The sequence below is a fragment of the Microcebus murinus genome, chromosome 12, assembly GCF_040939455.1.
Source record: "Microcebus murinus isolate Inina chromosome 12, M.murinus_Inina_mat1.0, whole genome shotgun sequence".
Classification (NCBI taxonomy): domain Eukaryota; kingdom Metazoa; phylum Chordata; class Mammalia; order Primates; family Cheirogaleidae; genus Microcebus; species Microcebus murinus.
In genome coordinates, this window is record NC_134115.1 from 63457833 (window position 1) to 63474574 (window position 16742).

General features: G+C 34.7%; 1 protein-coding gene across 5 annotated transcripts in view; it reads left to right on the forward strand.

The window, feature by feature from the left end:
• The window catches only part of INVS (inversin), a 152452-nt gene that overhangs the window by 9498 nt on the left and 126212 nt on the right, over positions 1-16742 (forward strand). For 4 of the 5 annotated variants that reach the window (XM_076008871.1, XM_012768988.2, XM_012768995.2 and 1 more), the window contains one exon: positions 12405-12571. In XM_076008871.1, coding sequence (XP_075864986.1) covers positions 12405-12571 — 167 coding nt within the window. Of the gene's footprint in view, positions 1-12404; positions 12572-16742 lie in introns of those variants that run through there. The other variant, XM_076008873.1, reaches the window with a different exon arrangement.

Genomic DNA, 16742 nt, shown 5'->3' on the forward strand with positions numbered 1-16742 from the left:
AAAACCAAACAATAATTTGTAAATATGCACAGTGTGTAATGATTGATATTGGCATTACTGCTAACAGTATTTGAGGTAGTTTGCAGTGGTATAGTAACCAAGAAGCACCACTACAACTTTTGATCCACTGTCCATGTTCTGAGCAAGCATAATCCCTCTGAATCATTTCCTCTCCTCGTTTTTAACATCTCCTGACACAGATACGGCAATGAACGTCGTAAGTAGCCAAGAAGAGGTGCTATTTCAGGTTTTTTCCTTTACCTCAACCCTTACCTTAAATGTTAGTGTCATTAAATTTTTTATAAAGGCTAGCTTCTGTATGAATGTGTTTATAAACATACTTACATGTATATGCATTCATACATGCTATTAATAATAGCAATAAAATTATCCAACATCCATAAAGTTATGTTTTATATGCCAGCCACTATATTAAGTGTTTTGTAATTCATTAACTCAATAGTGAAATAATACAAGGAGTTTGTGATAATCTTATTACTTTCATTTATAGGTAAGGAAACTGAGGTATAGAGTGATTCAGTAACTCTAATAAGGAGCAGAACTGAGATTGAACCCTGGTAGGCTGATTCCAGAGTCCATAATTTTTTATGAACAAATTAAATAGCAAGGTCTAGTGGCAGATCTGACTACTATGATAATTTTCAAATAGGAATGAGTGAAAATATATTAAGCTACCTGCAAAAATTATAATAAGTTGTAAAAATATTTTATAAAATCTCAAGTTCCCTCAGTATACAATATCCCCTATTATTTTGTTATTATTATTCTTGTTTTATATGTTAGGACACTGAGACTCAGAACTTAAGAAATTTAGTTGCACAGTTAATACTAATAACTACCAAAGATGCAAACCAAATTATTTGCTGATGAATCCTATGTTCTTTCCATTTTTCCCATGTTTGTCTCTTTATAACAATAAGCAGATATTTTTTTAAATGACAACAAAATGCCCTCCTAAGATTGTGACAGTATGAATGGTGTGAAGTAAGATGTGGATGAAAGCAGATGAAATATGAAATAAATATATCTTGATGCCACTCAAAGACAACATTTTAGAACAAGCAAATAAGATATAAGTAGAGACTGCTCTTTTTAGTTGCATTGGACAGTGTGGTGCTGCAGCTATTGTGTAGACTGGCACAACTATCACTGCAAGTGATGGTTCTTTCCTCTAACTGCTAGAGTTGGAGCTCTGGTTTCTGCACATACCAGCCCATTAACTATACAGACTCTTCTGCTTCCACTAGTCTTAAAATAACTGAATGCAACAGAGGAGTGGCTTTCCAGCTCAGCTTTCTGAGCTGTGTTTAGGCAGAGCATTCAGACAGAGCCCATGCAGAATGCCAGCCCCAGTTAAGCAAGCACCAATTGGTCATGGATTAGAGGCCATCTCCACAGTTGCCAGATAGTTAAAACAACATAGCACACTAGCCAGCTGCTTTCTGTATTAACTGTTCCTGACAGGAATGCAAATTTAAATGCACTGCTGTCCAGTGAATATCAGTTTACATCATAAGCCCTATACTTGTACATGTTGCAGTTACCAAATATTTCCAAACAATACATCATTTTATTAGATCGTCAAAATAAGTTATGGTGTAGACTGGACAGGTATAAGCTGAATGTTAAAATTGAGGAAACTAAGGAAGAGAGTAGGGTAGATAGATAAGGCACAGACCTCTCCAAGTTATCCAGGAAGCTCAAAACCTTATGGTACTGTCATTACTTAGAAACTAGCCATGAAGCCTCTGATCTCTGAAAGCTGTTCAAGATGGGACCTCCATGAGGCTGAATGCTCCTTTTTCTAATCATTTACAGGATATATGCTTTCAGTTTCTTCAAAGAGACAAATTTTACCTTATAGGCACAACATATTGGATGGTAGTCATATGACTGAATAAAATCTCCTCTTTTGGGAAATATAAATACCAGTTACACGAAAACAAAGTATGTCAGGGATCGAAGAGAAGGCTTGAAGTTTCCCTGTAACTTGCAGCAGACTGGGGAAGAGGATAGTGATTGGCCTGAAGTTCCATCTCCTAGGAGATATTAACGCCATGGTGCTGACTTCACTTTGGTCCTGAGGAGCCTAATCAGTCAGGATTATCCCAGGATGTGATGATTGCCTCCATTTCTCAGCATTTATTCCTGTGACCACAGTTCCTAAATCCTCTCCCTTACTAGAGCTTCCAATGAGGAATGCCTCTCTAGGGAGAAATTACAATAAGAATTACTATCATCTTACTAATATTAGGTACTACTATCTTTGCTTAACATTAACAAATAAGATGCCAGTAGAGTGCCCTTTGATCTTGAGAGACAACTAGAGACTAGCCTTATTATAGCAGATTCTCCGTAAGTATCACTTTGATCCAGAAGGGCTCAAATCGATAAAAGGAACATGCTCTACCTGTACTACATTTTAGTTCTGTTAATGAGTTTTGACTTAAATGAGTCCTTATCTATAAATGCAATAATAGAATCTTTGGAATCTTCTGGGTTAGATATTCAAGGCCTTTGAGAGAATAATACCTAGCACTGTTGCACCACTCAGAAGCCTTGCACACAGGGGCTTCTATTATCAGATACATTGAATCCAATGCAAAATTTGTCTCCATCTTCAAAACCAAGGTTCTGAGAAAGAATACCTGCCTCCTCTAGGAATTATACACAACCTGAATATATTTGCAAGCCTCTTTCTAATTTTAAGAGCAGTGACTTTTATTGCTTTATCACCAATATAATACATGGATTAGCAAAGTAAGTTACTGAGAAGCTGTAAAGTCTTTCTGGGTCCCAGTCTGTCCAAGATTAAAATATATGTTGAGGTAATTAAAATTAAAACAGTAGCTTAATTTCAGGCACAAAACCCAAGCATTTCTCTAGTATTTTTTTTTTTTTAGTTTTTTATCAATTGACAGATACTAATTGTACATATTTGTGGGGTAAAGTATGATGTTACTATAGATATTGTGTGATGATCAAATCAGGCTATTTAGCATATTCATCATTTCAAATATTTTATCATTTCTTTTTGGTGAAAACATTAAAAATTCTAGCTATTTTGAAATACATAATACAATATTATTAACTATAGTCACCCCACTGTGCAGTAGAACAACAAAACATAGTCCTCGTATCTAACTGTAATTTTGTACCTATTGAGCATATATAGCTATCTATTTCCCCCAAAGAACATTTTATTTTGTCCGTTTATTTCACCAGTTCGCACTGTTGAGGCCAAAGACACCTTAGAAGTAACTGTGTTCCCTCATGCACAACCCATATGTAATTACCCTCAGCTAGTAGTGTATAAATACCTGATCACTCTCTGTAACAAAAGTGGCAACATTTTTTCACTTATAGAGCATGGCAGGAGCTTTGGCTTCTTTTGTTGTTGTTTTTAAGTAAAGTTTATTTAGGTTATAATACAGTAAATATAGTAAAATTTACCCATTTTAGTATACAGTTATTTAATTTTGACAAATATATAATCATTTAATCACCACCACAATCAAGATGTACAGAACAGTTCTATCATACTCCAAAATTTCCCTGTTCTTCTTTAAAAAGAAATTTTTTTAAAAGACATGATCTCACTCTATCACCCAGGCTGGAGTACAGTGGCACGAGGATACCAGAAATCTGCAGTCTGCATAGCTCACTGCAGGCTCAAATTCCCGAACTCAAGTGAGCCTCCTGCCTCAGCCTCCCAAGTAGCTGGGACTGCAAGTGTTCACTGCCACACCTAGCTAATTGTTTTATTTTTTATAGGGACAGGGTCTTACTGTGTTGCCCAGGCTGGTCTTAAACTCCTAGCCTCAAGCAATTCTCCTGGTCTCAGCCTCCCAAATTGCTGAGATTATAGGTATGAGCCGTAGCTCCCAGCCCCATGTCCTTTTATAGCCAATTCCTTCTCACAGTCTACCAGATAACCACTGGTCTGTTTTTTGTCTCTATAGTTTTCCACAGTGTTGCCTAAATGAATCACACAATATGTACCCTTTGTGACTGATTTCTTTCACTTGGCATAAGGCATTTGAGATTTTTCCATGTTTGTTGAGTGGATCAGTATTTCATTCCTTTCCATTAGTGAGTGATATTCCATTGTGTGGATATACTATAATTTGTTTTCTCATTTTCCAGTTGAAGGACAATTGGGATGTTTCCAGTTTTTAGCAGTTATGAATAAAGCTGCCATAAACATCCACATACAGGTTTTTTGTGTGAACATAAGCTTTATGCTTTTATTTCTCCTGAGTAAACACCTAGGTAAGAGATTATTAAGCCATGTGGTAAGTGTAAATTTAAGTTAGTAAGAAATTGACAAATAGTTTTCTACTGTGACTATACCATTTTGCATTCCTACCAATGTCTGAGAGTTGTTCTACGTCCTCATTGGTATTTAATATTGTGAGGTTTGCTTTTGGTTTTTGTTTTCATTTTAGCCATTCTAATAGATGTGTAATGTTATCACATTGTAGGTTGAATTTACATTTCCCTGTGTATTAATAATGTTGAGAATCTTTTCATACGCTTATTTGAATAGACATTTCAAATGTCTATTCAAACCTCTTGCCCATCTTTTAATTTCATTATCTGTTTTTATTATTCAGTTGTAAGAGTTCTTTATTCTGGAATAGAGGGCTTGATCAGATATGTGTTTTGCAAATATTTTCTCCCAGTTTGTGTCTTGTCTTTTTATTTTCTTAACAAACACAATTTTTTAATTTTTCTTGTGGATTGTTCTTTGGTATCATATCTAAGAAATCTTTACCATTAGTCACAAAGATTCTCACCTTCAGTTGCTTCCAAAAGTTTATGTAGGTTTATAGGTTTATAGGTTTTGCATTTTAGTTTATGATCCATTTTTGAGGTAATTTTTATATATGGTACTACTATGGACTGAACGTTTCTCTCCCCCCAAAATTCATATGTTGAAATCCAAACTCTCAATGTGATGCTAGTAGGAGATGGGACCTTAGGGAGATAATTTAAGTCTGAGGGTAGAGGTCTAATGAATGGGATTAGTGCCTTTATTAGTGCACAGAAAGCTCTTTGGTCCTCTTGTCCCATCATGTGAGGATACAGAAGTCTGCAGTCTGCAACCCAGAAGAGAGGCCTCACAAGAACCCAACCATGCTGGGCATCCTGGTCTCAGACTTCAAGCCTTCAGGACTATTTATAAACCACCCAGGCTATATGGTACTTTGTTATAGCAGCCTGAACTAAGACAGGTACAAAATATAGGTTGAGGGGTTTGTGTTTGTTTTTGCATATGAATGTCAAATTTCTTTCCAGCACCATTTGTTTAAAACATTATCCATTGGTTTGCCTTTGCACCTTTGTCAAACTCAATTGATAATATGTGTATGGGGCTATTTCTATACTCGCAAATCTATTGATCCATGTGTCTATTCTTTTGCCACTACCACATTGTCTTCATTACAGTAGCTTTACAAGTAGGTCTTGAATCATACAGTGTGTGCCCTCCAACTTTGGTCTTTTTTTCAAAAACTGTTTATCCTTCTACTTCTTTTGCCTTTCCATAACAATTTTAAAATCATATGTTCACTTCTATAAAAATTGCTTCTTGGAATATTTTAACACGTTATTCTTAGTAGTACTTTATAGGCAGGATTAACTATGAATTTAATTTCTTTAATAAATATAGTACTATATTCACTTTCTATTGCTGTATAACAAATTAACACAAACTTAGCTTAAAACAACAAATATTCATTACCTTACGGTTTTATAGGTCAGGAATATGGTCATGGCCCAAGTTCGATCTTTTGCTCTTATGCTGGCTGCAATCAAGGTGTCAACCAGAGCTGAGTTCTCATCTGAAACTCACAATTCTCTCTCAAGTGCATGTTGGCAGAACTAATTTTCTTACAGCTTTAAAACTCATGGCAGCTAACTTCTCCAAGGCCAGCAGGAAAGTGTTTCTGCTGCTTCAAATCTCTCCAACTTCTTCCATCTCTGACTTTTTAAACCCTCTTTTGAAAGGCATACCTGATTAGGCCAAAGTGACTTAAGCTAAGCTCTCTTGTGATTAACATGAAGTTAAATAATTAAAGACCTTAATTACCTCTGGAAAATCCCTTCACATTTGAAACATAACAGAACCTAATTATGGGAGTGACGTCCTATCATATTCCTAGGTCCTGCCCACAATCAAGAGGAGGGGATGGTATTTTAGATGGGGGGAGGTATTTTAGATGCCATCTTAGAATTCTGCCTACCACAAGTATAGTTGAGGGTATCTATATCTTAAATGACTTTGAAAGATTATATCTTCCCAGGAATTTATCTATATCCCTTAAACTGTGAACTAATGGCCATAAAATTGTTTATGATAGTCCCGTATTTTCCTTTTAATATCTGCAGGCTTTGTAGTGATGACCCTTCTTTCATTCCTGATATTGGAAATTTGTGTCTGCTCTGTTTTTAATGATCAACCTGATAAAGATTTATCACTTTTATTTTCCAAGAAGCAACTTTCATCCTCATTGATTGTCTCTGTTTTTTTCCTGATTTTAATTTTATTTATCTCCATTTTTTATTATATACTTCTATCTGCTTGTTTTGAGTTAAACTTGTTCTTCTTTTTCAGTGTCCTAAAGTAGAAGCATAGATCATTGATTTAAAACTATTCAATTCTAATAAAAGTATTCAATGCTGTATATTTCTTCTAAGCCTCCCTTATGTGTAGGGTAAGAACTTTATAACAATAATTTTTTTATTCATTTACTTATGTTTTTAAATTTTCCTTGAGATTTTCTCTCTAACCCATGGATTATATTGAAGTATTTAGGGATTTCCCGTTATCCTTCTGTTAATGATTTCTAGTTTAATTACATTATTGTCAGAGAACATGCTTAGTATGACTTCAATTCTTTAAATCTGTTAATGTTCATTTTATGACCCAGTATATGGTTTATCTTGGTGAATGTTCCATGGGTGTTTTAAAAGACTGTGTATCTGGCTGTTATTAGATCAAGTGTTCAATAAATATCAGTTAAATCCCTTTGCTTTATGGTCATGTTCAGTTCTGCTGTATTCTTCTTGATTTTCATTCTAATGGTTCTAACAATTATCAAGAGAGGAGTATTGAGGTTACCAATCGTAATTGTGAGTTTTTCAACTGTTTCTTTCAATTCCACCAGTTTTTGCTACATGTATTTGCTCTATAGTTTGGTACATTTATGATTTTTATGTTTTCTTGGTGAATTGACCCTTTTAGCATTGTATAATGTCTCTGTTTGTTTCTATTAATTGTCTTTGCTCTGAAGTCTATCATATTAGATACTGATATACTTAAGCCATCTTTCTTTTCATTAGTATTTGTATGTTATATCTTTGCTCATTCTTTTACTTTTAACCACATATGATACTATATTTCAAGTGAGTTTCTTATACATATAGTCTTGTCCTTTTTAAAAATCTATCTCAGTTTTTTTATTGTATGTTTACATGATTTATGTTTAATATAATTATGGATGTTAGGATTCACGGTTTCCAATTTATTATGTGTTCAGTGTGCGTTCCTTCTGTTTTTGCTTCCTGTTTTTCCTTTCCTGTTTTCCTTTCCATTTCTTGAATATTTTTAGTATCTCATTTTAATTTATATGTAGTGGGTCTTTTTATAACAGCCTTATTGAAATGTAATTCACATACCATACAATTTACCAATTTAAAATGTATAGTTCAGTGGTTTTGTATATTCACAAAGTTTTGCAAGTATCACCACAAATGATTTTAGAACGATTTCATTACCCACCAAAGAAATCCTATAGCTATGACCTCTCGAATCAGTGCCCCAGCCCTTGGTGCTAGGCAACCATTAATCTAGTTTTTGTCTCTATGGATATTCCTGTGCCAGATATTTCATATAAATGGAATCATACAACATGTGGTGTGCTTCTTTCACTTGGCATAATGTTTTCAAGGTTCATCTATGTTGTAACATATATTAGATCTTCATTCCTTTTTCTGAATAATATTCCATTGTTGAGATATACAACATTTTGTTTATTCACTTATCAGTTGATGAACACTTTATGGATATGGATACTTGTATTGTTTCTACTTTGGGCTATTATCTATAATACTGCAGTGCACATTTGTGCCAGTTTTTGTGTGGACATATGTCTTCATTTTTCTTGGTAGTAAATTGCTAGGTTAAATGGTTCTCTATGTTTAATGTTCTGAAGAAACATTAAAGTGGCTGCACCATTTTAGATTCCCACCAGCAGTATATGAGGGTTTCTCCATATCAATTTCTCCATATTCTCTCCATATTTGTTATTATATGTCTTATCCTAATGTGTGTGAAGTGCTATCTTATATTGTATTTTCCCCCCCAGTGGCATACAAGAAAATTCATTTATCTTTTTTATTTATTTAAACATATTTAGTGGGTACAAATGGTGGGGTTTTTTTCAGCATATTATGGGGGTACAGATTTTAAGGTTTCAATAAATGCCCATTCCCCCCCTTCCCCCACAAGTCTGAGTCTCCAGCATGACAATTCCCCAGATGGTGTACATCTCACTCATTATGTATGTATATACCCTCCTCCCTCCCTCCTCCCACGTGCCCAATACCCTATTACTGTAGTACCTATGTGTCCACTTAGGTGCTGCTCAGTTAATACCAGTTTGCTGGTGAGTATATGTGGTGCTTGTTTTTCTATTCTTGGGAAACTTCACTTAGTAGTATGGGTTCGAGCTCTAACCAGGAAAATATAAGATGTGCAATATCACCATTGTTTCTTAGAGCTGAATAGTACTCCATGGTATACATATACCACATTTTATTAATCCATTCTTGGATTTATGGGCACTTGGGCTGTTTCCACAGCCTTGCAATTATGAATTGTGCTGCTATAAACATTTGAGTTCAGGTGTCTTTTTTGTAGAGTGTCATTGGATCTTTTGGGTAGATGCCCAGCAGTGGGATTGCTGGATCAAATGGTAGATTCACTTGTATCGCTTTAAGGTATCTCCATATTGCTTTCTACAGAGGTTGAACTAGTTTGCAGTCCCACCAGCAGTGTAGGAGTGTTCCTCTCTCTGCATCCATGCCAGCATTTATTGTTTGGAGACTTTTTGATAAAGGCCATTCTCACTGGAGTTAAGTGATATCTCATTGTGGTTTTGATTTGCATTTCCCTGATGATTAGAGATGTTGAGCATTTCTTCTTTAGAGATGTTGAGAGTTTCTTCTTTAGAAAAGTTTCTGTTCAAGTCCTTTGCCCACTTTTTAATAGGGTTATTTGATTTTTTCTTCCTGATTTTCGTGAGTTCTAAGTATATTCTAGTTATCAGCCCCTTATCAGATGCGTAGGATGCAAAAATTTTCTCCCATTCTGTAGGTTGTCTGTTTACTTTCATGACTATTTCTTTGGCTGTGCAGAAGCTTTGTAGTTTGATCATATCCCATTTATTTATTTTTATTGCTGCTGTGATTGTTTTTGGGGACTTCTTCATAAACTCTTTGCCTAGGCCGATGTCTAGGAGAGTGTTTCCAACATTTTCCTCTAGAATTCTAATAGTTTCATACCTTAGGTTTAAGTCTGTTATCCAGCGTGAGTTGATATTTGTGAGAGGTGAAAGGTGTGGGTCCTGCTGTAGCCTTCTACAGGTGGCTATCCAGTTTTCCCAGCACCATTTATTGAAGAGGGATTCTTTTCCCCAGCATATGTTTTTGTCTGCTTTGTTAAAGATTAGGGTTTTTGTTTACATGGATGAATTGTATAGTGATGAAGTCTGGGGTTTTAGTGTACTCATCACCCAAATAGTGTACATTGTATTAATATCTGATAGCTAATTTTTTTATCCCTCACCCTCCCCACCTTCCCTCTTCTGAATTTCCAGTGCCCATTATGACATTCTGTATGAGTATGCATACCCATAGCTTATTCCTACTTGTAAGTAAGAACATGCTATATTTGATATATTGTGATTCTAAATAAATTTCTTTGTATAGTAGTTGTTTTGCTGAATTTTGTTTTGTTTTGTTTTTCTGTATGTGTGAGATTGCTTTAGGGATTAGAATTTGCATACTTATCACAGTCTACATTTTACCACTTCAAGTGAAGTATAGGGACCTTACCACTACTTAGGTCCTTTTATCCTTCTTTTTGATACAGCTATCTTAAAAATTACCTCTATGTAAATTGAGAACCACATCATACAGCATTGCAATTTTTGCTTTCAATCATTAAAACATAATTTTAAAAACTAAAGAAGATAAGAATAGTCTATTATAATTCCTGAGTTATTTACATTGAGTTTCTCTTTCTTCATTCCTGATGTTTCAGATTTTTGTTTTCTGTATATCTCACTAATACTTGATATTAATATTATCTTTCTGTTTGAAGAGTTTTCTTTACTGATTCTACTGGACCTGATCTGCTGGCCTCAAATTCTGTTGGTTTCCTTCTTCTGAGATAGTCTTTTTTCACTTCATTTCTAAAGGATATTTTTACTGAATACAGAATTCTGGGTTGATAGTTCTTTCCCCTCCCCGGCACAACTCTTAAAAAATGTTGTGCCACTACCTTCTGGCCTCCTTAGTTTCTGATGAGAAATGCACTGTCATTCAGATTATTTTTTCCCTGTAGACAATATGTTGTTTCTCTCTGGCTGCTTTCATGGTTTTTCCTTTACCTTTAGTTTTCAGAAATTTGATTTGATTGACTCAGCATCAGCATAGATTTATTTGGGTTTTTTCTGTTTAAACTTTGCTCAGCTTCTTAAATCTGCAGGTTTATGTCTTTCACCAAATTTGAGGTATTTCCAGATAGCCTTCCTTCAACTACGTTTTCAACATTTCACTCTTTGCTCTCTTTCTGGGGTTCTGATAATATGAATGGTAGAGATTTTGTTACTGTCCCACAGGGCCCTGAGATTTTATTGATTCTTTTTGTTTCTGTCTTTTCTGTTCAGATCGAATAATTTCTATTGGTCTGTCATCAAGTTCAGTGGTTCTTTCCTCTGTCATCTCCATTCTGCTATTGAGGCTCTTCAGCAAGGTTTTTATTTTGGTTATTTTATTTTGTTATTTACTTATTATATATTTATTTGTTCTGAAGTTTTACTTGGTTTATCTTTATATTTTCTCTTTCTTTTCTGAGATTATATTTTTCCATTTGTTTCGAGGGTGTTCGTAAATGATTGTTGGAGCATTTTTATGAGAGTTGCTTTAAAATTCCTGTCAGATTATTTTAGTAGCTGTGTCATCACAGTGTTGGTGACTGTTGATTATCTTTTCTTGTTTAAGTTAATATTTTTCTGGCTCTTGGGTTATATAGTAATTTGGGATTATATCTTTGCCATTTTCTGTATTATGTTTTGAGCCTCTAGATCCTTTTTAAATATCCTGTTTTAGTAGACTGACAATCTGTTTAGGTTTAGAATGAACATTCATTTCAATTTTGTGGACTGTGTGTGGTTCAAATGTCATGTTGGTTTTTAGAGCTCTAACAGGGCTCTTCTGGTTTGCCCCATTTCTCTGCTACCCAGGCCAATTTAGAACCTAGGCAATATTCTACAAACAGTGCAATTCTCAGAGGGGAGAGGAAAAGGTACAGTTTCCTTTGTTGTATGTGTTTTGAGGAGAACAGGTATTGTCAAAAGAGTTTACTCTGCAGGGCTACCTGCTTACCAATCTTTTGACTAGAGAGAGCAGGCTTCTCTTGGGGAATTTGGTGTCTGTACCCCTTGGTATTTCCAGATTGTGGGCTACTTTAGCACTCAGGCTGACTATACATAGGAAGCTAAACAAACAAACAAATAAAAAACCCTCAGGGAACTTACTACCAAGTTGTCCATCGAGTTCCAAAGTCCCTAGTTAGTCTGCCTTCCTTTCTCCACCTTTCATTTATTTTACCCAGGGATTTTAGATGTAAATAGCAGGAAGATCAGGATATTATGCATTTGCTCCACCATAGAATGGGAAACCAACTATGATTAATTTTTGTATCACTGATGAAAATATACCATAATGCCTAATGTACAGTTAGTTTTGTTACAAAAAAAAGGAGTGAGGTAAGAACATAAGTAGTTCCATATCTCTAAATGTTAGCTCAGCATAACATGATAATTATGAGCATGGCCTTTAAAGTCATCAATCAGTTTGAATTCTAGCTCCACCTACTTTCAGCATGAATGTAGACAGGTTACTTAACTTCTCAGAACCTCAGGTTTCTATATATGAAATGATAATGTCTACTTTATAGGATAAGTAAAAATGAGATAATATATTTAATGCATTTCGCACAATGCGTGATAATAAACATTTAATAAATGTAGTTCCTATTTATATTAGTAACAACAACATCAAATGTCACTATCTGTTTCTTATACTCATAGGAAACTCTGCTCTTAAAGACAAAGAAGATCAATTTGGGCGAACACCGCTTATGTACTGCGTATTGGCCGACAGACTGGATTGTGCAGATGCTCTCCTGAAGGCAGGAGCAGATGTTAATAAAACTGACCATAGCCAGAGAACAGCTCTCCATCTTGCAGCTCAAAAGGTGAGAAGTAAAATTACCTCAAAGATAGGATTTTGTGTGGTATTAGTTACATAAGTGGTCCTCAACCTTTTTGGTAGCAGGGACTGGTTTCATGGAACAAATGTTTCCAAGGGCAGGGTAGGGGGGAGTAGCTGGAGCTCAGGCAGTGATGCCAGTGATGGGGGCAGTTTGCCCTCCTGCTGCTCACCTCCTGCTGTGAAGCCCAATTCCTAAGTTTCATGAAAGACAATTTTTCCACAGACACATAGAAAAAGATTAAATGGGAAGCTTCTACATTTATTTAAAGACTTATTCACTTAAAAACTATTTTTCCTTCCATAAAATTTTGGTCTGTAAAATATATTTCTAATGCCTGGCATTTTTCTTTTTGTTATTTTAGACTTCCATATTTTTGGAATAAAAGCAATGGAAATGAGTTAGAACCAGCAGAAACTATTAGAGTTATTTTCCTTTAAAAAAATGTGAACCAGATATAGCTGATTAATTGAAGGGTTAGAAAAATACCTTTTCACTAGTTGAATACATAAAAAGAGGCTGACATTAAAATATACTACTGAATATGCTAGTTATACACTCTTATCTATTAGGTCTGTCAGGTTATTTCCAAAGTTACTTCTCTTGAATTTGCTTTGCATTATAGTAAATTTTAAAAAATCTCTCTCATTTTCAATCTCAGTTTTAACTAATGCTCAGGTATTTATAACCTTTCACCTAGGCTTGTCAGCTGATAAAATTATTCACTCAGGAAGGGTAACTGTATTTAACTTGTTATCATAAAAAAGAAAACAGTTCAGATTAGAAATAGCCTGAAAATAAAGACTTTGGTATTCTTTAAATTTTTCATTATGATTGATTTAGGTGTAAAACTCAACTTCAGAAATGTAGGTTGGAGAACCTAATTTAACATCAAGTAGATTATGTGGAAAAAATGTGGATTTCAGTTGATAATCCAACAGTCTAACATCTTTGTAGAGGTATAATATGACCAAAATGGTGAAAGAAGCGGAGTACGCAATCATATATGTTAGCTGTAAATCTCTTCATAAGATGCAGTGCATTGTTTTCTTTTGTTTTTTGTTTCTACTTTGATTTTGATTTTTTAATTATGCTTTTTTACTGTGTCAAAATATAAACAGAACTGTGATTTAATGCCAGAATTTGCATAGTTGATTTCATAAATAACAAGTTTCATGTTCTTTCAAGTATCTGATAATTATGCATTTCCCCTTTCCTCTGTGTTGCTGTTTTTTATATGCTTGCCAAAAGCAGTAACGTGTCTTTAGGCTCTACTAGCAGTAGTGGAATTTCCAGAGCAAATGTGGTAACAGTTCTTTAGTGCTCTGCTCTGTCCAGTCAAACATGGGTATTATGTTTAGTTTTGTGCTTCTTAGAAAGCACCATTATTAAGAAATCAGAGGCAGTATAGACCAAGCAGAAATAAAATGGTGGATGATCTAGAAATAATTTTCAAAGAATAGTTGGAGATGATATGTCCAGGTCTGTAATACTTCCTGCCTCTGAACAGGCACCAACACAAATTCTCATTAGAGAAAATACCTTCACCTTAAACTTCCAGGATTCCCACATATCGAAATAAACCAAACATGATCACAATGAAAGATCATCAAACACATAAGGAAGAAATCTACCATCAATGAATGTCAGCAAAAACAACACTTAGTTGTTGTTTTTTATTTAGTCTATGAAAAGCATCTGATATTGGCATCATTAGAGACATACTATAAGATAACCACTGATGGAATCTTTAAAGATATAAAAGAAGGAATCAGAAAAATGAGAAACCAATAAGAGACTTTCATGGCCAGGCATCAGTTCTGGCCATGACGGCTTGTACTAACCCACCTGCCATAAGCATCTGCTACACTGAAGACTTTGAGAACAACAGCACAGGCAGGATCTAAGAGACTACAGTCATTTAGAGAAGGGAAACATGTGATGTGAGTACCAGATATATCCTGGCTTTTTCTTTGAAGACATTTTCCAGATTGGAATGCAAAGGATTACAACCCTAACTGGAAGCAGCAGTTGCTACTAGGCTGAAGAAATAGGGTAAAGTTTGGAGATACTGGGTGGCTAGAATGTGAAAGGCAAAATCCTGGAGAGGAGGGAATTGCAGAGAATGAACCCAAAAACCTGGGTACAAACTCCTCACAAGTCATTAGCAGATTCCTAAACTATGCTTGTGTAGGGTACAGCTTTAAGAAACCCAGAAGTAAACAGCTGGGAGAGTAAAGAGCTAACCAGAGATTGTTTTTAAATTATTCTATGTTTTCTTTCACCTTCAAGTCTTTTAATATATAACAAATTGATTTTTGTATAGGGACCTAGTCTCATTTTAAAATATCTGGATAACTAATTTTCCCAGCACAACCTAGCTCAATAATTTTTAGCTATTTAGTATCTGCTGTGTGCCAGTGCCAGGCTTTTGTACTGCACATGTCATGTGCATTTTTTTTTTAAATGGAAGATCCTGAATACTAGGGAGACATTTAGAAAATTTGAAAATAAAAGTTACCTGATCAAAGTATTTAGGGGGACTAATAGGCAACCAAAGCTACTTTGGAAGAGGAAGAGAGTGCTGGTACATAGAAAGCTATTATAATTCAGGCCAATAAAGGGAAAGAGTTGGATCCAAGAGATGTATTGTGGAGGTAGAAATGTTCATTCAGCAAGCATTAGCCAAATTTCTGTGTGGTCATGATTATACAACTAGAGAGAATATGAAAAAGTGAATCACATATGTCTGCTATAGATAGGTGCTCTCAGTATGTTTCCCGATTAAACTTCATTTCCCTTTGTTTAGTGAACCTTTCTGATATACTAGATATCAAATATTCTTTTCAAGTATTGTCTATCCCACTTGATTCTGGTATCTATGAATGTACATGTGTGCTATTTATCTGATAATCAACATTCATGTATTCATTCCTTCAAAATGTTAAAACTACTATATAAAAGGAAGTGTGTTAGGCCTTGGAATACAAAGATGAAAGAAATGATTCCTGCTATTAAGTTGCTTATAAAGATCATGGATGAAGACATGAAATTATAATTAAAGCTGGCCCATCTACCTTATAATATATAAGTGTTTTATAAAATATCAACAGCTATAATATGTAAATAGTAATTTTTATTGTTGACTTGAAAAGATCAACCACTCTTATATGTTATTTGTTATGCTTTGGAGGGTTTTGTGTGTTTGTGATAGTCAACTATCCTGTGTTATCTTTTCTTAGGTTGATTGGTGGGAAAAACTCATATTCCCACAGCATTTTGCTCCTATCTCTGCTAGAGCCCCATTAATTTGTATTGTAATTATTGCTTACTGTCTCTTTTCCACTTGATTGGACTCCAGGCAAGAACTTTGTTTTATTTATTTTTGAATCCCTCTGAATCTAGCACAATGTCTGACATGTCTTGGTTGCATGAATTTTATGTTACTTGTATAGAAAGTTGTTATTATTACAAATGCTAGACCTTTTGTTTATTAGAAACATTTATCCAGTTTGTGGAAAAACTTATTAAACTGTGCTGCTTGGCTTAGTTATTTTGACACATACTCCCTTCTCTGAAAACAAATTGTTTGTCCAAGCAGCTGAAGAAATGGTACCCATGAGAATAAAATTAATCTCAATATACTGAACATCTGCACCTAATTTGTTTTTCATTTAGTATCCTCAGTTTAATCCAAGAAAGCAATCGGTCATACCTTTTCTGGGCTTCTCACAAAAGATATCTCATTGTTAGAAATGAGAGGCTCCAGGGAGGCTACTATTTCTCTGACTTCTACAGATACATTTATTTGTTAATAAGGGTAAAAAAGCTTTAGAAATATTATTAAATGTTAATCATTATGCATTTTTAATCTTCCAGGAGGTTATTCATTTGACTTCAAGAAGATTAAGACTACCCACTTTGAAAAATCCTATCATCTTTAACACAAAAATTAAAGAACCTTTGGGTTGTGGCTACACTGTGCTGCTTTTTCTTTTAATTCACAAACAATTCTCAATCTGTGAAAACTGAATATTCATTTTCAGTTTTCAAAATAAGCTGTTTCTATGTTAATGGCTTATAAAAAGTAAAGGAGAAGGATAGAATACCTCTGAACTTTTTCAGGAAAACCTATACTAACACTAATAGGTTTCCT